We start from the raw sequence: 22,892 nt of genomic DNA, 5'->3' as shown, positions 1-22,892 counted from the left end.
ATTTTGCTATGCCACACGTGATGAAATATACAGAAAGATACTTTCCTGGTCATGAAAGTCTAATCCAATCCATTGGATTCTGCCAGTTGCAAATACTTTATATTGGGGGGAGGGGCATGTTTGTGGTGGTAACTTGAGTGAGTTGGAAAATCAGTGCAGTCCAGGTTTGAGAGGCTCCACATCTGGTTTTACAGGAGCATCAAGGTAAGTAGTGTGACACAGACAATCAAACTGGGAGTTAGACCTGGATTCTGTTCCTACTTCTGGGTGTCTTCCTTTCCTAACTGTGAGATGGGGACAGGAGTACCACCTTCAGCTTTCTACAGGTAACCCACTGTGAAAATGCTGATTGATTAGAGAGGCTTCTTTCTGCTAACACTTTCCATGTCTTTTTTTTTTTCCTTCTCAGATGGGAACATGCCCTTTTAATCATTGCAATTTTCTTTAGTGCCATAAGTCTTTAAACACCTGTGACTATCATAATTGAATCAAGTCTGTTACCTTTTTACTGATATGCCTCAGTCATGGGTCTAGTCTGATGTCTATGTTAAGGAATGCATAGAAAAGCAGGAGAAATTGTGTAGAAGCTCTGTGGTGTGTGAAGCTACGGTGCTGTTCTATTAACACGTAATGTACCTTTTTAAAGTCTGTCATGAATTGCAAAATGGCACACAATCCTAATTAGGTTTGTGGTAGGAGCTCCTTTTTTACCACAGTAAAGGTTCTTCAAGCAGCTGTGCCTAAAGTGAGCGAAAGGCATGCTTTCATTTTTTCAGGCTAGTGGTGTTCACAAAACTTCTGTAGCTGTTAGATGCAGCGTTGAAAGACTGGCTCTTGCTTGTAAGGGGACAGCACCAGTTAAGGCTGCATTTCTTCAAACTGCTGCTGGAGATGGAAATTCTCTCATTGAAAATTAATGCCTATGCCAACCTCTTCCCCCACCAAAATCACTGGAGCTACCATGCATGACTGACATACACTGAGCTCCCTAAGAACCCTTTACAAGTGAATGACCCTTAACAGTTGGAACCATATTTGTGAACACATGTGAATAACTCAATTACTGGGCCTTTGAAGTACATTCTCATTAAAAGGAGGTTTCTGGTGATTATGATTTTGTATAAACTACACTGTTTGTGATCAGTTTTGTCTGGCCTGAAGCTGCCAGTGATGTCCAATTTTTAAGGTCTCAGCCACATTTTTAGAAGGGTGTTAGACTGTCAACTCAGCCTTAAAGGTGCATTAGGTGCTAAGGAAGTTGGAGTACAGGTTTGTTGGTCAGTAAGCACTACATTTACATTTCAGCTACTCCTGTTAGATTAGTGCACAACCCCTGCTGCTCTGTTAATATGGTCTAAAACAGTTGATGTACGCACAGCATACAATATGTAGGAGCCCTTACCTTTCCTAAACTCAAAAGTTTTTGACCTGTTTGAGAGAGGAACCTGCAGGCCTACATTTTGAAATGTAACTTAAAAATGGCACTGAGATCCTAGAAGTAAAATAAATAGGCTTGGAAGGATATGATTGTCAGTAAATGTTAATTTCATCACACAGAGAAGAAAAGTGCTGCTTTAGAACTTAATTTAAGGATATTTACTTTTGATAGGATGTTGACTTGGATTTTAAAGCTAACTTTTTGAATATCAACATCTTATTTTTACTGTTGCAAGGGAATTATGGAAAGACCAGAGTGCTAAAACCAATCACTTCCGATTAAAGTTATAGAAAAATAGTACTTGACTTGGCTATAGCTGTATTTACTAACTGCAGGAACATTCAGGGTTTTTACCCCCTAAATACAGCCAAGATTTTTTTCTTGCAAACCAAGTACAGTTGATTTGTTTCAGAGTTCCAGCTGGATTCACACTGATGCTATTGTTAACGTGTGTCTTTTACAGGTCCAGTACTTTTTCAAGATTCTGGACAACTGACAGCAGAACATGGAACTATCTTGGGTTCCTGAACGAAAGACTGACACGAGGAGAGATGTGTTCATTCATTTATTGTCCAATGTTTTAACCTGACTGAAATACAAGAGCAAGAGCACTGTGCTCCTGGCTATTTATTACATATGTTAGAACAGAGTTTTACACTTTAGACAACATTTAACACCATTCTATGGGGTACGGCATTGCTTTTTATAAAGTTCAAAATAAAGATTTATTTTCAAACAAGTGACTTTGGTTTTTCATACATTACACTTCCTTGCAGAAAAAATAAAATTGTACAACTGCATAAATATAAAATCTTCCACCATGAAAATGGTTAAAACATTCAATAAAGACATTAGCACCACATGGTGTGATGCTGCCAGCAGGAGGGGGAAAAAAAAGTATACACAAAGCAAATAATCATCAGTCATCACTGGTGGGGCTAGCCTGACTCAGGTCTCTCACAACATAGTGGAGGATGAGGGTGGAAAGAGCATTCACTACGGAGCACAGTACACAATCACCTTTTTTATTTAGTCATGAACTCAAATTAGTTTCCCCTGCCACCCCTCCAAATAAAATACCCTTACACCACAGGAAAATAAAAAGGATCTATGGAGTGCTGTTAAATAATCTCACAGGTGGGCCTTTATCTTTAAACGGAAAAAATAAAGTACCATGCCAGTTCTAGTCCCATTGAGTATTTACACCTCAGGCAGCAAAAATCTTTGCTCACGGAAGTAGAAAACAGATACAATACATGGCTTGAAAAATGACCAGAGTATGTACCTATAGTACTGTACACTAAATAAAATACACAAGGCAGCAATACTTAGGGGCCAGAAACACTGCTTACTACAAGTCAGTTATGGAATCATAATTTACAGTAAAAATGGGCACATCCCAAGGCTCAATTTTTTTTGTCATTTACAGTAGAATAAATATTTTGTCACTATTGCTACACTTGAAGTTTACATTCTAACCTAGTAATGCAGAAAGCTAGTGTAAAGCATATAGATTATGTGTAGGTCCCATACGTATGACAGTTTGTTCAAGACTAGTAGGTTTTTTACTTTTTAAATGGCTAGGAGGGGAGAAAAGAAAATTGTGCTTATGATCAGCTGCTCTTTATGTCAAATTTCACTTCAAAACGTCCCTGAAAACGGTCTTTGTCACTGTAATGGATGTTCTCACCATAGACCTTGCACTCCACACGCACTTCCATGTCTAAGGTCAGGTTAGTGAATTGCACTGCCAGGAGAGGCTGGAGATACTGTGGCTGGAGCAGCTTGCCGTAGTATGGATAATATTGTAGAGGAAAGCCAGCATAGCCAGCCATCCCATAATATTCAACGGTGCCAACTTTGTCAACATCTTCCTCTTTCTAAAGAAAGGGGGAAAAAAACCACTTGTCCAAACCCCATTTTGTAAATATTCCCCACTATTATATACCCCCATCCAACCTGATTATCTGAACCCTCCTTGGCCATCACCATGTGACTTCTGTGCTGGGTAGTGCAATAAAGTTACCTTCATTCATTCCAACCAATTCAGTATCGCTAAGGACAGCTACACAGTAGTAGAATGTGGGCAATTAAATAAATCAATGAACATAATCCAATCCTATTTACCTTTAATAAGGGAAATAGTTCCACAAAAACACTCAAATTATGTCACCACAGAACTTCAAGTTGTTTTCCAGCTGCTTGGTAAGATCAGCATTATTGTTCCCTGGCCACTCATTGTTATCTACAGCAGAGGGTACAGGAAAATCCTGAATTCTAATAATTCCCTCTTAGAACTGGCCCAAAAATTGGCAAAGCTTGCTGTGCCTCTGGCAGTTCAATTTAAAATTTTTGGACAGATTTAAATAAAAAATTCTGCCTTTTTCAGTTAGCATTATTCTCCACAAATTTCCTGCTTGAGTAAATGAATTACCCCAGGGGGAGGATACTGCTATTTGGAAGAGACCTTGCTTTTGGGGAATAGATGGCTGAAAGGATTTGGGGGGGGGGGGGGGGGGGGGAGAAGAGGAGGAGTGCCTTTTAGGCATTTCTAGATCACCTTTCCCAGAGATCAGGTCAATGACAACATTCAGTCATTATTAGTTGTTCACTGACCTTTGTGAAATGAGTTGCCTCAATCCAATTCCTAATGGGAAGATATCCTTGTCAAAAGGAATGGCAAGGTGGGGGGAGCATCATTTGTCAGCAGAAAGCTCAAGGAGCGAATGAGCATTAAGACTTGACTCCTGTCTCAGGATTGAAGCATGCTCACTTTTTAAAATATCCTTTTTAAGTCAATCTGCACCAATCTAAGCCCAGGTCTACACTGAGAGGGGGCGGAGAGGGGAGAGGAAGAGTCGATGTAAGGTACACAACTTCAGCTATAAGCATAGCTTAGCTGAAGTCAATGTACCTAGATCGACTTGCTGCGGTGAGTCGACTGTCACCGCTCCCCCGTCAACTCTGCTTGTGCCTCTCGCAGTGCTGGAGTTCCGGAGTTGACAGGAGAGCACTCAGGGATCAATTTATCGCATCTAGACTAGATGCGATATATCAGGTGTCAATTTATCGATCGCTACTCACTGATCCAGCAGGTAGTGTAGACCTACCCTAAGAGAACTGGGGCCAGAGAAAGAAGCTCCTGGATAACAAACAGCATCACTGAATGTACATGTCCTCCCACGGCCATGGCTTAGAAGCACGAGTCTCTGCTTATACAAAACTGGCATGGTGTATATTATGGTTTTGGCTTGCTCTGCCCTTTCATGGCCCGAGTTCATTGCACATTCACAAAATTTTACTTTTAGGCTTTGGAGGAAATTTGATTCCTGACACGTGATCAGTCTCTTGTGTGAAAGGCATGGACACACTTTCCCACTTACCTTGGCAAAGCAATGAATAGGGATGACATATGGATTGTATTTTCCCATCATCTCGGGAGGGAGGCTGTCGTTTAGTGGAGGCTAAAAGAAACCCAGAACAAGCAAGTGTTACATTTCACACTGGACAATCTCTTTGCTCTTCAGACTCACTCCATTGAAAACACGCACATTGATTAGTTTCCAGCATGTCTTCCTGAAATTCAGAACTGTGCCAACAAATGGCCTCATCCTTGTGTGTAAAAGTCCCAGGGGACATGGGGAGGGAGGACGACTATTGGCAGGAGCCAGATTTGCTTCTAGATCACAGTTTCAAAGCCAGCTCAGGCTGGCAATGATTTTAAGTCATTACTGTGAGCAAGTGACCATGGAAGCCACCAATTCACCAGCAATAATCTGAATCTGCCAACAAGAGAAGCTTTACAGACAACTTCCTGAGGGGGGCAGGGTAGTTGCAGTTCAGATGCAGTTAAAAAAAAAAATTCCTCTTAGTGAATTTAGTAGTAGATTAAGCTTGACAGCCTGAGAGAACACCCCTCCCCCAATAAATGCTTGTGGTCAAAGGGCAAAGCAAATCTCCTAAAGGTATTGTGGAAAGCGTACGTATCACAGATAATGGAGGAATGGCACAGAGCCCACATGGGAGTTTGCTTTCTGGTACAGTGCCAGAGAGTCAGCCTAGAACTTGAGTGGTTGAACTGGGGAAGGCAACTGGCAGTCCTGAACCAAGGTGATGCATCAAGAGACTCGATTTGCAATGTGCTTCCATAGCACCTATCATTGAAGGCTCTTACAGCACTTTCCACGAATTATTTAAGCCTCGCGTCCACCCTGCAAGGTAGACATTAATATCTCCATTTTATAGAGAAGAGTCCGGAGTAAATAGCTTTTCCAAGACCAGTCCCCTGCTCCTGCTATGAAATCACTTCCCCCAAATTACTAGGAAGAGAAAAGAAGCACTTGCCTTTGGTTTGAAGCCTAGAATTCTGTTGAGCTTGGCGACAACACATGGTTTTCCATCTTTGTATCCATAGCTGGTATCAAGTATTCCGGAGCAGTTTTCCAGCCACTCACGTTTGAACCTGCAGACTTTTTTCTGACCCTGGCCATTATTAAATGCTCCTCGGTCGATGTAGTCTTCAGGTTTTTCTGGGGGGAGGGGCAGAAAGCCAACACACTTACATGCAGCATGAACTCATGCTTGAAAGCTTTGAGAAGAAAAGCAACATTCCTGTGAGCATTTCCCTGGGATTGGAATCCCTTTCCTCCCCCCTGGTCTAGTAGTAATCAAAACTAAACAGACACCACCTTCTACAGACTGACTTCATGGATCTGCACCAAGCCATTCAGTGACAAGTGCTCTACTGAACATGGCAAGTCTATTTTCTACTGGGTGTTTTTCCTCGAATGAGTGTGTGCATGGGCTGCTTCTAATTTTTTTGGGTGAGGTTTTGGGTCACAGGAGGGATTCGGTCAGAAATATATTCTCTCCAACACACACATCTCCCTTCAAGTCAACACTACATGCAGTCCATTACAGGTGCTTTGCTGAATTACGTTAGGAGAAAAGGCTCCCCTTTAAGCGATCAGGGCTCTCTCCCCTACAAGAGTTGATATCACACTTAAAAAAGAACAGGGAGATGCATTTAGAGCAATGCTTTAGGTGTTAGCTGAAGCCATCAACTGCAGAAGGGAAGGAAGCTCAAAACATTCTGACTCTGACCCGAGGGACAGGTGATCAGTGGCATTATGCCAGTTTACAGCTGCTGAAGTCCATGCAGCTGGTGTAAATCTGCATAGCTCCATGATCTGGCCCCGAAAATTAGACTGCAAAGGACACTGAGATGTGGATTCTATAATTGAGATGTTCTGGTAGAGGGTGGGGATCTGAAACAACTTACAAGCATTTTAAGCCCACTTTAAAAACAAACCTACCGACAATCTGTGACCTGTTCCATTTATGACAATGGAAAGACAATGATGGGAGTTTTAGGCCTTTGGACTTACAGAAAAATACACGTGGGCTAGTGTTACTGGAAAGGCTACTTGCTATGTATTTGAGCCTAGTGATCTGGTTTGGGTCAAGACCCAGAGCAGCCACCACACTCTCTCTACTTAGAGAAAATATTCTGCTGGTGTCAGGATTTAAATGGCTTCCAGGTAATGACCTCTCCCCTGGCTGGCTGTTGGAGCAGAGGAGGAGGAGCAAGTCTAGAAGAAATGCTTTAAATACAGATTTCCCTTCAGACCATGTAGAGAAGGAAAGAGATTCAACAGTGCTTTCAGCGTTTTTTTTAAGTTTGTTAGTACACCCCAGGGGCCATGGAAAGGGACACTTCCCCACACTAATAGCTTTTGGAGACGAGGATTTGAATTCTTAATTTGATTTGGGCACATAGGGTGGAACTGTCAAATTTGCTAAGCACTGGCCTACCCCTGCTCCTACTGAAGACAGCAGTAAAACCCTTTATTGTCTCTGAGGGGAGCAGAGGTTGGCCAGTGCTCAGTGCTTTCACAATCCCACCCATAAGCTTGTCAGAGCTGGACAGCAAAGCTCACTGTCTCATGCATTCTACTTGGACAACAGGCAGTCATGAGCAACTTCAAGACCAGCTAATTAGCTGGAGAGTCTAAAGTTAACCATCATGCTGTTGGTCGCTACGAAAGATATTCTACAGGGCTTATACCAACACCATCAACAATGGCCAGTATTATCTGGATTCTTTGATGGATGCATTTAGGAGAGGGGTGGCTAATAGAGCCTTCAGCTACGTGAAAACAATCAGAACTTCATATCCAGGAGTCTGCTTACCAGGGCAATCGTCAAATATCATATTGTTGGCTTGTTGATCATTGTTGTAGGCATTCAAGAATTCGTTAAGGCCTGCCACATACGCTTCATAAGTTTTGGGATCAGAAATACTAAAGGAAATTTCTGTCTTTAGTACTCGGGGGATTACGGTCAGTCCTAAGGAGCAAGAAGGAGAAAAAAAAATTATAAACACCCAAAAGTCACATGATCAAGGCAACATGTATAGTGCATGAAAGAGTCTGTTCTTCTAGAAACTGCTACATGACTCAGATTTCAGAGTCTGCACAACCAACAGACACTGAAGTTCTTCAGATTTTAGCTCACTTGGAGGTGTTGTGTTTAAGACACAGCTCAGTCATTGCTTCCAACAATGGCCCAAAACACCATCCCGACAATAGTGGCAGGGGCAGCGTTTTGGGCCACTGCACAAGTTGTTTTTTTAAATATACTCAACATTCCAGCATGCAGTACACAGCCTACTAGCCTACAGCTTCATTGGTATCTGGCACTGTTACTTCCCCACCAGTTGTGTACACTCTAATCCAGCACAGACCTGGGTCAACTGTACAAGATGGAGGCTGGACACAGCCTGATGTGGATTAGCGTACAGCAGAACAAGAGCGGACGGTGCACAGCCCAAGCGTGCTGGCTCAAGACACCTCCCAAACACTCCAACTCAGGAAAGCATTCGGAGTAAGTATGTGCTTAGGTGCTTTCCTGAACTGGGCCTTAAGGTAAGTAAGGAGGAGCACAGAGTTGTCCTAGGCTCCGAGATACCTCAAATGGATTCTAGACAAGTTTCCAAAAGTGCCTAAATGAGCTAGGAGCCAAAGTCCCACTGAGTTTCAATGTCATTTAGGTATTTTTGAGAATTCTACTCAATGGTTACAATGCTCTGGCGGACAGAACAATTCAAGGCTTGGAAGATGGTGAGGTTTCTAAGAAAATGTCTAGAATCCACTAGGAAAAAACATAGACTTAGGAAATAACGCAGGTTAGTGAGTAGTGCTAGCAGTCCAAAGCCAAGATTTTCGGAAGCAACTAGTGATTTGGGGGTGCCTCTGCTAACAGACTGAGACATGGGCCAAAGTTCAGATACTACCTGAGGGAACTGAAGAACCCACTACTCTGCTTCTGCCCTTCAAGAACAGCTCCAGAGCCTGGAGATAGAGGAGTGCATTTTCAAAATGACACACCCTTGGCTTTTGGGTTACGGCCTTCGGAAACTCTGGCCCAGGAGAGGTAGAGCAAAGAAGATTGATCATTGTCCTCTCACATCTAGCAAGAAAGAAAAAAAATGGTCTGGGTGTAACTGCTCTCGAACCTCAGCTCAAAATGCTACCAAGATTTCACACTTCCCTGGCACACTCCTAATTCATGAAGAGGGATGTGGACTGCAGCCTTGAATTAAACCAGACCGGGAAGATCTATTTTGACATCAGGACAAAGTCTCCCTCCCATGGTGAATGATGGAGCACAGGAGGAAAATCTGTACCAGATAAGGCTCCATTCTTTGGTTAAGTAGAAATTTCATTTTTACAAGCCTGAAATGGTAACGTTCCACGACTAAGCATTGGTTTACTCTTAAAACTAAGATCGACCTGGCTATGTCGCTGAGGGCTTCGAAGGTTTTGCACCCCGAGTACCAAGGTTAGGTTGAACCAAGCCCCAGTGTAGAGGCAGCTAGGCTGACAGAAGCAACAACACTGGAGTGCTGGGGCTGGAAGTTAGGCTACGCCAAACTGCAAGCCTGCTGTGATCCCAGCAACAAGAATTGTTCAGACATATCACTAAGACCACACAGTTGTCTGCCCTCTGATCCTACACTATGTGGAAGTGGGGGCACAACTGATCATCCACCAGGCATCCAGAACACTTCTCCAGCCCCACATGGCCTCTGCACTTTATAACCCTCCCCTCCTATGCTGTGCAGGAATTACCACGCTAGCCAAGTGACATTTACTCGCATCATGAGCTCAGAGCAGAGTCAAATCATTATCTGGGCTTTCTAGAAAGCATTGTGTTTTCCCTCTTACTGATCTCTTCCGGGCTTTCTGCACAGAAACAGCGCTGATTGCCTCTTTGGTCAGACACATTTCATTGAATGGGGTAAATGGGAACATCATCCCTTGGTTAGAACACTGCCTTGGGGGCCAGAATTCTGGATTCCATAACCAGCTCTGCTCTGTCTATTACCCAAAGGGCAAGGATATTGGGGGGGGAGAAGAGGGGAATTAATATACGGAAGTTACCCACACAGTCAAAGGGAAAACCATTCCCTTAGTCATTACAAAACTCTATTAAATATTTGCACTCGCATGAGGTCCAGGTCACATTTTAATTGAATGCCTTGATGCGTGACTAATGTTGAAGTTTAAAATAATGGGAACTAGAGTTCACGCTGCTTTTGTGGTGCCCTCTGCTGCAAACCCTGCGATCATTAGGATTCCTGGTTGCATTCAGTCCACTGCCTTCGCTTTAGTGAGCACAGCATAGCAGCAAAGTGGCATCTGCTTTGAGAACTTTCAAACAAATGTTTTGCCAACAACAATAATTTCCTCCAATGCAGGCTGAAGCTACTCTGCTGCCTACATGGGCTCACAATTCTATCAGGTCTTTCAAAGCCAGTTGAGTACTACTGCTTAGTGTCCCCCATCCCCTCCTCCCAAAGTTGGAATTTGTAACCTAGGAGACAAAGATTTGCTTTGTTTCCCTGAGGGCAGCCCCTAGCAGCCAAAGATAGGTAGACAGCCAGTGAGCAGAGCTCATGGTTTCAAGTTTTATTTCAGGAAGAAGTTCTAACCTTCTCTCTTAGTTCTCCCTTTCATATATTTTGCCCGGGGTTGGGTTATGTTGCAAATTGAGAACTAAAGTTACCTTCCCCACTGGCAGAATTAAATCCTATCAAAATTACAATTGCTTGTATAAGAGTCTGACAATCATTTGTTTTTTAGGAACCTTTAACTTTGGTATCCACACAAAACCCTCGTTGCTAAATATAGTGTGTGACAGCAAGTAGCTTTTAACCCCCTCCCTCCCAGTCCTCCTCCTCATCAGCTGGTGAAACACACTAGTTATTTAAGAAGAAAAGGAGTACTTGTGGCACCTTAGAGACTAACAGATGTATTGAGCATAAGCTTTCATGAGCTACAGCTCACTTCATCAGATGCATGCATCATGTAGCTCACGAAAGCTTATGCTCAAGTAAATTCGTTAGTCTAAGGTGCCACAAGTACTCCTTTTCTTTTTGCGAATACAGACTAACATGGCTGCTACTCTGAAACCTAGTTATTTAAGGTGGCCCTCTGTATGTGGGCTTCAGGCAACACCATTAGCTTCTCAACTGATTTAAGCTTGGAGAGAAGTCACTCACCCCCTTCCTCCCCTCACCCAGGGAACTGAGAACACAAATGAAGCATAGCAGAATATTGTGAAACGCCTTTGTATAGAAGCTGTAAAGTACACGCTACAGTCTGTCGTTAGACCATTCAAGCTATACTTTATTTAGGGCACATGACTCACAGAAAACTCTACTGCTGAAGCAAAAAAACAAGAAAAAGCAAAAACCCCACCACCCAATATCAAGCTAAAGCCACTAAACAAAGGGATAACAATGTAGCTGCACACTAGTGGTCAGTTAAGCCCACCATTCAAGCTCACTTTTGACATGTGAGAAAAATGGTTATAATTATATAGCAAAAATAAAAGCAAGCAATTTCTCAGTCACAGTGTGCTATGACACTTGTCCTCCTAAGGAGGACTTGTGGCACCTTAGAGACTAATCAATTTATTTGAGCATAAGCTTTCGTGAGCTACAACTCACTGCTTCGGATGCAGTGAGCTGTAGCTCACGAAAGCTTATGCGCAAATAAATTGGTTAGTCTCTAAGGTGCCACAAGTCCTCCTTTTCTTTTTGTGGATACAGACTAACACGGCTGCTACTCTGAAACTTGTCTTTTTATGTTGATGTTGTAAGCAAGCAGCTTTTAAGGTGAGGGTTTTAAGTGAGGTACACAAGACAAATCAGACTCCTGAAAGGGAGACAGTAGTCCGGAAAGGTTGAGAGCTGTTGCCCTACATCAGAAAGATGCCATTGGCTCTTCTGTCCAACTTCCAATATTTAATTGGCACCTAGTGGCTAGTACACTAGGAAGGATAGGAGACCAGAAATTATTCCTAATGGCTCATCCTGTGGCCTTGGCTCAAGTCATTAAGGCCCCAGTTCAGCAAAGCACTTAAGCACGTTTACACTCCTGGGGAAATTCTGCACCACTGCACAATGGTGGAGAATTTCCCTCCCTCCCTCCCCCCCGAAATGGGCTGCAGAGATACTGGCCACCAATAGGGGCCGATGGACCCGGAAGAGCTCAGTTCACAAATAGAAGACAAGACCAGGGGAAGGAACTGGAGGGTTCCCAGCAGCTTTAGTTCCCAGCACACCCCGAAGGAAGGGGGCAATGGCACACAGAAAACTCTGTGCAAACCTGGGACCAAGCATCAGGCTATTTCTCCCTCTGGATCCCTGGGGGGTAAGAGGGTGAGAGTGTCTGGGCAAGGGGTCCCGTCCCGTCCCCCACAAGGCTGGCTTCTGGAGGGAGGGAATGTGATTGTCTGGGCTGGGGGGAAGGGGGCCTGAAGCTTGCCTCTGGGGGGATAGGAGGTGAGCGTCTGGCCCCCCCGGCTGGGCTCTGGGAGGTGTAGGGGGCAGAGAAACAGGAACTGGGTTGTCATAGGGTTTCTTTAACTCTACTCCTGGGGGAATTTGTGTGTGTGTCTGTATTTTTAGAGACATACTTGCTTACAGGCATTTTTAAATAAATTACCAAAATAACTGAAACTGGCATGATTATATAGTGTTATTTTGGCAAAGAAAATTTGCAGAATTTTAAAGTGCACAAAATTTTTTTTTTTTTTAGTAGAATTCCCCTGAAGAAGAAATTCCTAAGTCACACTCATTTCATCAGCACTTAAGCCTGTGTTTAAGGAGAAGCATGTGCTTATGTGACTTGGGACTTTAATCTATCTTGTGCATCATTTTACCTATTTGAGGAACAGGAATACTACTGTTAATTTCACTGGGATAATGTGAGGATTCTTTAAATCACTGGTTTTCCCCCTCCCCATCTCACCTGTGTTACAGACAGTGTTGAGGCCCAACCTTAAGACCTACCGCTTCTCACTGTGTCTGCCATCCCTCTAATTTTTGCAAGCCTACAACCACCCAAAATAAATGCTTCAATCCTCTTAAAGAGCGGGCAGTGCAGCCAGCAGCCCATGAACATCCCTGTAAGAGCAGTGTGCACACCTGGGATGGGAAGCAAAATTAAAGGCAAGGGAAGAAAAGCAGCATGTCTGAAGTGCTGGCCTTTCCCCTGCAGAACAACTCAAGAAGGAAACGCTGTAGTTTGGAAATAAGGCTTTAAATGAGGAACTTTGACTAAGTAGTGTTGCTTCATAATACAGCGCTATTTCCAGTTAAAGACAATCATGGGCTTAGAGGGCACATTTTTAAGTGCTGATGGATGTTGCATACACAGATTCACAAGACAGTCCCACAGTCATTCTTAGCAAGCTACCACCCTCAAGATCCTGTTAGTTTAGTAAGCTTAAACCCCACACCAAGATGGAACGAATTTAAAACCCTGATGTGCTGGTGTCACACTAGTCTTCTATCCACTCCCACTGAGGAAAACATGAGCACTTTCTCAAACTGCAATGATATGTGCTGCATCGCTGAGTGACCAGGTGCCCTCTGCAGTTTGGACTTCACAGATTCCACTCTTAAGAGATAAGAGGCAGAGGGAAAAGATGTTACTTGCCTCCTGCAGAGAGCTGCCCCCAGGACAGTTGCAGACTCACCACCTAAAATACACTGACCTCTATTTAATTTACTGCTGCTATGTAAGCTAAGTGAGCCAATCAATCACTATGTACCAGAACAGCCTTTTCCATTACACCACCTCACAGGCACAGGAGGGAGCCATTTAAAGGGGCAGGAACCATTTTTAAACACTATGATCTGACAGAAGAGTCCTTTCCTCCAGTTTCTGAAGAGGGTCTTTTCTCTGTGAGGTGTGGAGTGGCCTTCCCCCCACCCCTGCCCCCTGCAGCCAGGATCAAACAGCAAGAACAGAAATACATGACTCAACTGATAATATTTTTACAGCACACTACACTGAGGTTTAAGACAAAACGTCCTATTCCATCACACAGATATCAGAATTTCTAACCAAATACCATGCTTAAACAGGGCTTAGAATTCCACATACATTTTCCTTGTTGTACTTTTAAAGTGAATCGGTGTTTGCTGTAGTTGCAATGTTGAACGCCTTTGATTCCACCACAACCCCCTAGAAAAGCAGTATTTTATGGAGAGGTACGAAACTGTAATTTAGCCTCTGAGTGAGCAGAATATCCCTGCTGTGTTAAATGCAAGCAGTAACTAGCATATTAATGCCATCTGGTAAAGAAATGGAGCTATTCCCACATCAGTATCACCCAGTAAGGGGCAGCATGACTTCCGATTTCACAACAGCAATAGCATTTCTGCTAGAGCAATGAGGCTAATGCACAACAGTTATTTAGCATTTTCTTCTGAACTTTTCTGAAGTGCTTTAGAAGGACAAGTTTTATTTCTCCCTCCCCAATCTGCAAAATAGCACAAAGAGGTTATGTGATTTGCCCAAGGGGTCACAGCCAGAGACTGCGACAGAAGTCTGGTTTTGCTAGCTCCCAGTCCTGTAACCCTGCCATTGTACTGGATTACAAGTACATTTAATAGTTATAGTTGCTGGGGCCCTGTCACTTTGTACCACTCCCCCCACATATCTGGGCACAAATCAATATTCCCCAGTGAACAGCACGTATTTTATGTAGCCAATAGTCTACAGTGGTTCCAATGAGAGGCAATTTCTATTCTCCCTCTCTCTAACACACAAAATTCCACTTGTCCACTTTCCTGTTTGACAGGAATCCATTTTATTCATCACCACTGTGATAAGATCCAGTGAGATTTTGTGCCTGGGCTGGTCAACTTTCATGGCCATTTTGCAAAGCTGATGAGATATAAACTCATACACTTCCATAACTGAAAAGGTATATTCAGAGGTCAGACTAGTGGCTATTATGAGGGCTGAGGCTGAGAGCTACACTATTTCTAGGCTGGCATGAGGATGGAAAAGCTTCAGGCATAGGTACATTCACTCCCTACCAATGTGTAAGTGACCTCTACTGTCCAGTCAAGGAACAGCAAATATCAACTGGTTCCAAGAGACAGAAGGATGCTTGCCCCCAATTCAGGGGCTTTAACGCTAGTGCACTGAATGGTTTACAAGTCTTGGGCTTGAAACACCCATAGTAGGGGGTGGAAAAGGAAGTAATATACAGATTTATAGGATATTCCATTTTGACTGTGAAGCAAAATGTTGTCATGTTGGACCCACTGCATACCCAGGGAGTCTAGTCTGCATGCTCAAATTCCCAGGTCTTCAGAAAATCAATGCCTGCAACCTGTTTCTAGAAATCAAAGTGGATTTATTTTTAATGACACACATTAAAATGGTGTCTTGAAACCAACCCACCTTCCAATTCTTTTATTTTTGAAGGTCAATTTGCACAACATCCAGTCAACATTTTTAAAAACTAGTCAATGCTCTCTAGATTAAGGTTTTATGAAAAAATTTCAGCTCACAATTAATCTCAATTCAGAAGTAGATCTCCAAAATTACTATTAAAGTGAAGACACTGGCAAAAGTTTAGCTACAACAAGTAGATCATGCGATATCAGATCATTCAGCAAGTCAATATGGATGCAGCCTGAAAATCAAACTCTCTGTGCATCAAAATTTCTCCTCCACCTTGTATTTTTCCCATGTAGTTTCATGGGGCAAACATTTTTCTTCTTTAAAAGCAGATTCCTCCACCAAAAATAATGCATATGGTATGTAGTGCCTGCTCTATCTTAATTATCCTAGTAGCCATGCTTAATGCTACACTATCCATTTTCCCCTCTGGTGCCCTATCAAAAAAGAAAGGGCTGCTAATATTGACCAAAGCAACCAGTTCTCTCTTGCAGATGTCAACGCCAGATGGGTTCAGGCCAAGGTTTCAGCACCTGGTGCAACGTTTACGCCTTCTGAGGCATCATAAAAATACAGCTGGTTTCTAGCTCTTGTTCCAAGTTTCATCCTTTGAAAACACTTCCTTTAAAATGTTGGCGGTGAGGTTTCTGGAAGATCTGCCTTTTGATTTTTGCTTGGAGTGATATTGTATAGGCTAGAACAGTAGCTCTCAACCTTTCTAGACTACTGTGTCCCTTTCACGAGTCTGATTCTTCTTGTGTACCCCCAAGTTTCACCACACTTAAAAACTACTTCCTTACAAAATCAGACACAAAAATACAGAAGTGTCGCAGCACATTGTTACTGAGAAATGGCTTTTACTTTCTCATTTTTACCATACAATTATAAAATAAATATTGTACTTCCATTTCAGTTGTAGAATGTATAGAGCAATACAAAACAAGTCACTGTATGAAATTTTAGTTTGTATGGACTTTGCTAGTGCTTTTTATGTAGTCTGTTGTAAAACTAGGCAAATCTCTAGATTAGCTGAAGTACCCCCTGGAAGACCTCAGGGTACATGTACCCCCTGGGCTAGAATGATAGTCCTTGCTTAGCTAGAATATAGCGTAGCCACATAGTTTACCACTGCACTGCTAACCCCCTGGTGAGGCTGCAGCATGCTCTCTGACACCAGAGCTTTGCGCCTTGCCAGCAGCCTCAAAATTATCACTTAAATACTACTGTTATTAAAAGCTTCTGAGCTGTTTTTCAGAGCAAGCAGTGAGAGACAGAGACAAATCGTTACCATCCCCAATGCCAAGCAGCCTCAAGGTCATTTATAATGTGGGAAAGCAGAAAGTTGCAAGACTCCTCCCCCTACACTCTCATGGCCTACCAGTCACTGACTCTTAACAAGAGCCAGACAGCATAATAGACTGGATATGACAAAGCAGGGAATCTGCTGCATTGCCAAGGCATTCTCTCTGCTTTTACCTCATGCAAACTGTTCAGAGATGCTGCCTAACTGATTTTTCTCTTTTTAAACTCCGGCTGTATTTCATCCAGTACCGACAGGCTGTTCATTCAAACAAGAGATCTCTCTCACACACACACTCCCCTTTTCCACCCCCAGATTTCCAAGAATCTATGAGCAGTAGTTATATAAGCCTCTAAAAACCTCAGAGATTGGTATTATTTCCCCCATTTCACAGAAAAGAGTTAAAGAGACAAAGGTGGAGCAAATTGTCCATGGTCACCACTGGATATCAGGTGGCAGAGATGAAAACAGAACCCAGGAGTACTGACAGCCGTAACATCTAAACCACATTACATTAATTGGTTTTATATTAAAACCAATCATGCACACTCAGATCTCACTTCAGAAAATGTTATAGGTGATGCAACATTTAATTCTCATTAAGACTCAATAGAAAAACAACAATGCTGTAAACATAGGTTGAGAACATACCCACCACTTTTAGACATGCTTGATTGATAGTCACGATAAGGCACCAGTCCATTTTAGCTGCGTGCCACAGCAATGGAACAGCATTCCATCATCACGCCGAGTAATAAAATTATTGTTCTTGAAATGATTTGTAAAGTCAGGCATGGGCCTGTGATTTAAATTACCTGGGGGTGCCACTCGATCCTGATATTTGGGTTCGAATTCACTGATAGTGAGCAACATCACTTGAATGGTCCCAATGAATATACCTGCCAGGCAGCCATAGAAGATCAGGTAGAAGAGAAAGATCTTAACTGCAAGAGAACAGAGAAACAATCAAGCCCTTGACGCAGCCATGTTTAAGCACAAAACTTCATCCTTTTCTACCACTGAAGGAAAACCCAGCACGCTTAAGTGTGACACTGAAATTGCCCAAGAGGACTGAGCTAGGGATCATGGTCATGACAGTTAGCAAGTGGCACGTGGTTTTTGTATGGTTTATTTGTATCCCAGTAGCGTCTGGGTGTCCTAGTCATGGACCAGAACCCTATTGTGCTAGGTGCTGTACAAACACAAAGCAATTTTCTGATTTTATTCACATCACATTCCAACATATTGATACTATGAGCCAACTTTTTCATTTAAAAACAAAAACAAAAAAACAAAAAAAAAAACCACCATGTGAAGGTTAAAGCTTGGGACTTATTTCCTGGTGGATCCAGTAACATCACTCTGTGCTGCATTATAAGGGACTGATTTTCAGTGAAGCAAGCCTGCGTGGTAGTAAAGGACATCCTTAAAGTGCCTGTCCTTAGGATGCTCAGCACTTCCACAACGCCCACGGACATCAGCTGCTCGCTAGCATTGAGCCTTGGAGCTGGAAATTTCAAAGAATTCACAGTTCAAACCCAACTGAATTCCACTGGGAATTGGGTACCTAATTCTTTTAGGATCCTTTGACAACCCCAATCTTCAACTGTGGGCCTAATTCCACACACAGGACAATGAGAGGTTGCTAGGAGCAAAATTAGGCTTCATATTGGCTATTGTCTGGTTGGTTCCAGGTGCTGAAAGCCACCTGTATTACTGTGGTTTGACAATTCCTATATAAATAAAAACCTCCCAGCATTACCACATCATCCAGCTGAAGCAGCCAATTATATAACCAGATCTTTGGTCTAAAGGAAAGGGGGACTGAAATAACCACACAAGAAAATAAAAAGGAACACAACACTACTCGGAATCTGGATATCAGTTACTGGTTTACAAGGATTATCTCAAATAATATTAACTGCATAGTAACATGCTGTACTAGGCATCACCAGGCAGCCTACAGAAAGGATAAACCAGCCCATGCCAAGCCATTGTATGCTAATAAAGGGAACAGTAACAAGCACAAGTAACAGGTTTCAGAGTAGCAGCCCTGTTAGTCTGTATCCGCAAAAAGAACAGGAGTATTTGTGGCACCTTAGAGACCAACAAATTTATTTGAGCATAGGCTTTTAGCTCACTTCATCAGATGCACAAGTAAGTGAACTAGAGTTAGAGGCAACAGATGATTTGAGAAGAGACCTATTTGACTTCAGAATGTCCTAATCAGATGTCACTCTAAGCAGATGTTGCAGCTTACGGTGCTGTGGCTTGTGTAGTCAGCGCTGTGCCTTGTGTAATCTCATGTGTAGTCAGCGCTGTGCCTTGTGTAATCGTGGCCCAGCGCTATAAAAAAAAACCCCACCTCCCCACAAGGGGAATAGCTCCCAGCACTGGAACACTGTCTACACTGCCTCTTTACAGCACTGAAACTTGCAGTGCTCCAGAGCTGTAAAGTGCCATTGTAGACAGGCCCTAAAAACAAAGACTCTCTGAACCCTCTGGAGTGGGGGAAGGAAGGACAAAGTGCAAGAGAAGAAAGCTTTCTTCCTGTACTCAATTACCATAGAAAAGCAGCCCAATTCAAATACAATTCTCTTCTCTTTGGCTTTAATTATTTTCAGTCTCTTAAAGTAAGAACAGCAGGAATGGGTGGGACAAACAACGGAAAAAACTAAGATAGTTGGGCCTTGTCCTCAAACTTCCTCCTTCCTCACTGGGGTAGGGTAGCAGGAAGTTCATGAAATTGAACTCAGCAGCACTATGTTTTGGCACACTCAGAGTTAATCACACTCTTTGGTATCCAGGCAGCTCTAGGCAAACGGTTGTGATGTCAGAGAGATTTGGAAATTTTTTCCAGACCAGTCAAAGGAGGTGCTGTTGTAATACACCAAACAAGAGCGCTGCTGTCTGCAATGTGCTTGCTTGCCTTTGATTTTTTTTTTTTTCCTGGATCACATCAAATGGGCAGTACCAGGAGGTAGTATTGACAACATCCTGGTTGGAGATATGTTGAACAGCATAAAAAGATCTCTACAAGGTACACAGCCTGGGTTCTAGGAAATATCAAGCAAATGCACTGACAAAGCACAAGGGCTTACATGAGAAACAGGTGCCTGCTACAGGTTGGTGTGTAATACATGGGCCAGATTCTCAGCTAATGTACACTTGTCATAGCTTTGTCTGATTTTAAGGGAGCTACACCAATGGGGATCTGGCCCTAGATATTTAGGTATAAGTTCTTTGTGGCAGGGACCCCATCCTACACATCTGTAAAGCCCCACACAGTAAACGTATTTAAATTCTCTGCTTACGCATAAGCATATAGTGAAAGCCTCCTACACGGTGTCCTAATGCTTCTGTCTGCCAAATCTAAAGATGGCAACCCCACATCCGGTTTATCAGTCAACAGGGGCTGACTTTAACAATGAGGGTGGCAGGCCAGCTTTGGTTGGCAGCAACTGTAAAACTGACTAAGGCTTTTAAAATTCATATATAGACAGACAACTCTCCAAGTACTATTTGTATAGTACAATATGTAATCAGTACATTAAACATGATACTTCTTGCTTATACAGCTATATTGAGGTAGTGTAAAAAAAACATTTTTTCCCCCAGGTTCTGATGTAAACTCAGCTTCCTTAAACCACCCAAAAAAGGAAGAATGGAAAGGGTGGATAAAAAGTCTTTCCAGTTCTACAGTTTCACTATTCATAAACAGAGCCCAGGTTTGCTGATTAAAACGCAGCTAGGTAAAAATGAGCCCGCAGCTAGGTAAAAATGAGCCCAAGGGCAAAATGCCCTCTCCCCAAGGACAACCATGCCTAGCGCTTCAGTTCTGAGAGATGTATTCCTTGTTTAAGACAAAAGAGGTGTCACCGCCATCTTTGATGCTTGGTTGTTTAAAAGAAAACAAAAAACAGTGGACTGAAATATTTTAAACAGTATTTTTTTGTAACTTTGACTGGGAAGTGGGAAAGAAACACAGTGACTAACAGCCACATGCTAGGTCAAGCTGGAACCAAACACACCATTTCTCAAATTATAGATCACTGCGTATTTCGTGTTTTGTTTTATTGTACAGAAATAGAGCTGCTTTCCTCCAGGGTCAACTTAAAATGAACTAGAGCTTGCAGACTATTAGAATCCAAAAGCAAACAGATATGGTTGTATAGAGAACTGAGCGAGAGAGAGGAGCCAAAAAGATGGAGGGAGGAAAAACTGGGAAGTGATGCCCTAGATCTTCACAGAGCCCCTTGTATCTGTCTGGTTAGTGAAATGCAGCCTGTGATGCACCTAGAAGTGGGGGTCCTTCTTGCCTCTGACTTAGGAGGAAGAGTGGGGAGAAACACAGCAAGGAGAAGGGAAGGAGGCGGCAATAGATTTGAGCCATTGTACACCTCATGGTCTCACTCAAGTTACATTTTGTTGCTAGGAGACCGGCTTCAAGGACTTACTCATTCCTGAGTCTCCCCTGCTTCCTCCCCACCCAGCCCTTTCCTCTCTTCCATTCCCCCCACACACACACCAGTTCAGGCAGGCTATTCCTCCAAATGGAGACAGGGAGGGGAAAGTAAATAAAACCCAAGAGGACCATCCACACATCCAGGAAAACCAAACCCCAATGTCCTACTACTGGATGACCTTGCCCAGAGAGCCCAGTGCCTCTGGTTACCTCCTGCTTTGAGGTGTCACCTTGACTAACCTTGAGCTCTGATGCATTATTAACCCTTTGCTTCCCCAGCCAAGCAGCCCCACCGAGCTAGCTAGATTCCAGGGAGTCTCTCTTTGTAACACAAAAGCCTCTACCCTCAATTTCAGAGGCCATCCCTGTAAAACCTTTAAACAGAGCCCCTTTTCCTGACTCTCTCCACAATCTGCCCTCCTCCAAAGACACCATGCCAGCCGCATTGGCTCCTCTACAAAGGGTCTGATGCAGAGGAGAATGGTGGGAAACAGCGAGAGGTATGCATGTGTAGGGTTGTTCGCCCCCGCACACACAGCCGCCCACCCCACCCCTACCGCAGTCACGACTCAGATTTAACTACATCAGTGCCCTTCAGCATGACCTTTTGCAGGAAAAGACAAACACCCAAGCAGCTTTCTCCAGCGGGGAAGGAGCTCAGCCTTTCAGATTTCAAACATCCCTGACAAATCTAGGCAACAGGCTGGACAACAGGGTGTGGGCAAGATCAAAAGACGAGGCAAGGTTCCTCCTCTACATCAGACACCACCACACACAATCGCTTTCCGCCTGGAACAATAAGCGCTGTATCTCCCCCAAGCGATACAGCATCTCTTCCAGAAAGGAAGGAAGGAAACCAGCCGCCCCAAAATCAGCTAACAGCTCAAGGTAACACAGCAAGGAACCTGAAATTAAATCCACTCCGGCGTAATCAAGTCTCGGTTGTTGATGATGATGATGATGATTTAAAAAAAAAACATCATCATCATCTAAGCAGCATTTCAGACCAGTGAAGAAAGTTCGGGGTGTGTTTTTTAATCCGGATGCGAGAGGGATGGTCTCTAGTTTGCTCTAAACCGATTACCATTAACAAGGGAATCAATTCCTTGCCCCCACCACCTTTCTATCTCGAGTTATTGCGGGGCCGCGTTAGCAGGGGACCGGCAGCCTCCTTCCACGCACCCACCCACCCGAGACCCGCAGCCCGCTCTGGGGGTGGGGGGAGGGCTCGGCTCCGGCAGCTGCCCCTGCGGCAGGGGCCGGCGCACACGGAGACGGGGCCCGGGAAGCACTTACACCAGCTGCCGCCGGTCCTGCCCAGAAACTCCTTCTTCTCCGAGTTCCAGATGAATTTCTTCCAGTTGCCATCGCCTTCCTTCGCCTTGCCGCGAGCCATGGGGGAGGGAGCGGCCCCGCCTGGGCGCGGAGGTGACACGGGAAAATCCCACTGGCCCCCTGACAGCGGAGGCTCTGCCCTGCCGGCAGGTTCCCGCGCACGCCCCGGCCGCGGCTTTGCAGGCGGAGAGGGCTGCGGGCCGGTGCCGGCCGCGGGGCAGGTCGGACGCAAGCGGGCCGCCGGCTCCCAGCCACGCTCACAGAACCGCGCCGGCCGGGGACACGAGCTCGGCCGGAGCCTCGCCTCGCGACGCGCTATATGGCCCGGCTCCCGGGGGCTGGCTCCGCCCACCGAACGCCCGCAGCCAATGAAAGCGGGATTGGGGGAGGGGGCGTGGCTTGGAGGGGGGAGGGGGAAGCACGTGGCTGGCCTGCAAGGCGGCTCCGGTTGTAGCCTCCCCTCCCCCCCCCACCCCCCGGCGCACCTGCAAGGGAGAGCGGGCGCGAGGGGAGACCCCACCTGTAATGGGGGGGCGGGGCCCTGCTGGGGGCGCCAGGCCAGAGCCTCGCAGACCCCGGGGG

At 44.3% G+C, this 22,892-nt stretch overlaps 2 protein-coding genes and 1 long non-coding RNA gene across 9 annotated transcripts in view; 1 reads left to right on the top strand and 2 right to left on the bottom strand.

Moving 5' to 3' along the window:
• NME7 (NME/NM23 family member 7) overlaps positions 1–2,510 on the top strand; it is a 155,924-nt gene extending 153,414 nt beyond the window's left edge. For all 7 annotated transcript variants that reach the window (XM_043538626.1, XM_037908768.2, XM_037908779.2 and 4 more), the window contains one exon: positions 1,902–2,510. In XM_043538626.1, the coding sequence (XP_043394561.1) occupies positions 1,902–1,934 (33 nt within the window). In that variant the 3' untranslated portion in view covers positions 1,935–2,510. The remainder of the gene's footprint in view (positions 1–1,901) is intronic.
• On the bottom strand, positions 1,991–22,666 carry ATP1B1 (ATPase Na+/K+ transporting subunit beta 1). Its single transcript, XM_037908800.2, has 6 exons — positions 22,272–22,666; positions 17,326–17,454; positions 7,631–7,786; positions 5,783–5,967; positions 4,822–4,902; positions 1,991–3,318 (listed from the first exon to the last, which is right to left on the bottom strand). The coding sequence occupies exons 1-6, from the start codon at positions 22,369–22,371 to the stop codon at positions 3,052–3,054; spliced, it is 918 nt and encodes a 305-aa protein (XP_037764728.1). The 5' UTR covers positions 22,372–22,666; the 3' UTR covers positions 1,991–3,051.
• LOC122464165 lies at positions 10,473–11,478 on the bottom strand. Its single transcript, XR_006288087.1, has 2 exons — positions 10,915–11,478; positions 10,473–10,700 (listed from the first exon to the last, which is right to left on the bottom strand). It is a non-coding gene; the product is annotated as an uncharacterized LOC122464165 (long non-coding RNA).
• Positions 22,667–22,892: the final 226 nt, after the last annotated feature.

The sequence above is a fragment of the Chelonia mydas genome, chromosome 1 (genome assembly GCF_015237465.2).
Source record: "Chelonia mydas isolate rCheMyd1 chromosome 1, rCheMyd1.pri.v2, whole genome shotgun sequence".
In the NCBI taxonomy this organism is placed as follows: Eukaryota; Metazoa; Chordata; order Testudines; family Cheloniidae; genus Chelonia; species Chelonia mydas.
The sequence above is the reverse complement of the archived record's forward strand: the minus strand, read 5'-3'. Positions and strand labels throughout refer to the sequence as shown.

Excerpts from the sequence above, each read along its gene's own strand:
- ATP1B1 (XM_037908800.2), bottom strand. The coding sequence starts at position 22,371 with ATGGCTCGCGGCAAGGCGAAGGAAGGCGATGGCAACTGGAAGAAATTC. Across the intron at positions 17,455-22,271 it reads CAGGACCGGCGGCAGCTGGT|TTAAGATCTTTCTCTTCTAC; the intron begins GTAAGTGCTTCC and ends GTTCTCTTGCAG. Across the intron at positions 4,903-5,782 it reads TTCTAGGCTTCAAACCAAAG|CCTCCACTAAACGACAGCCT; the intron begins GCAAGTGCTTCT and ends GGTTTCTTTTAG.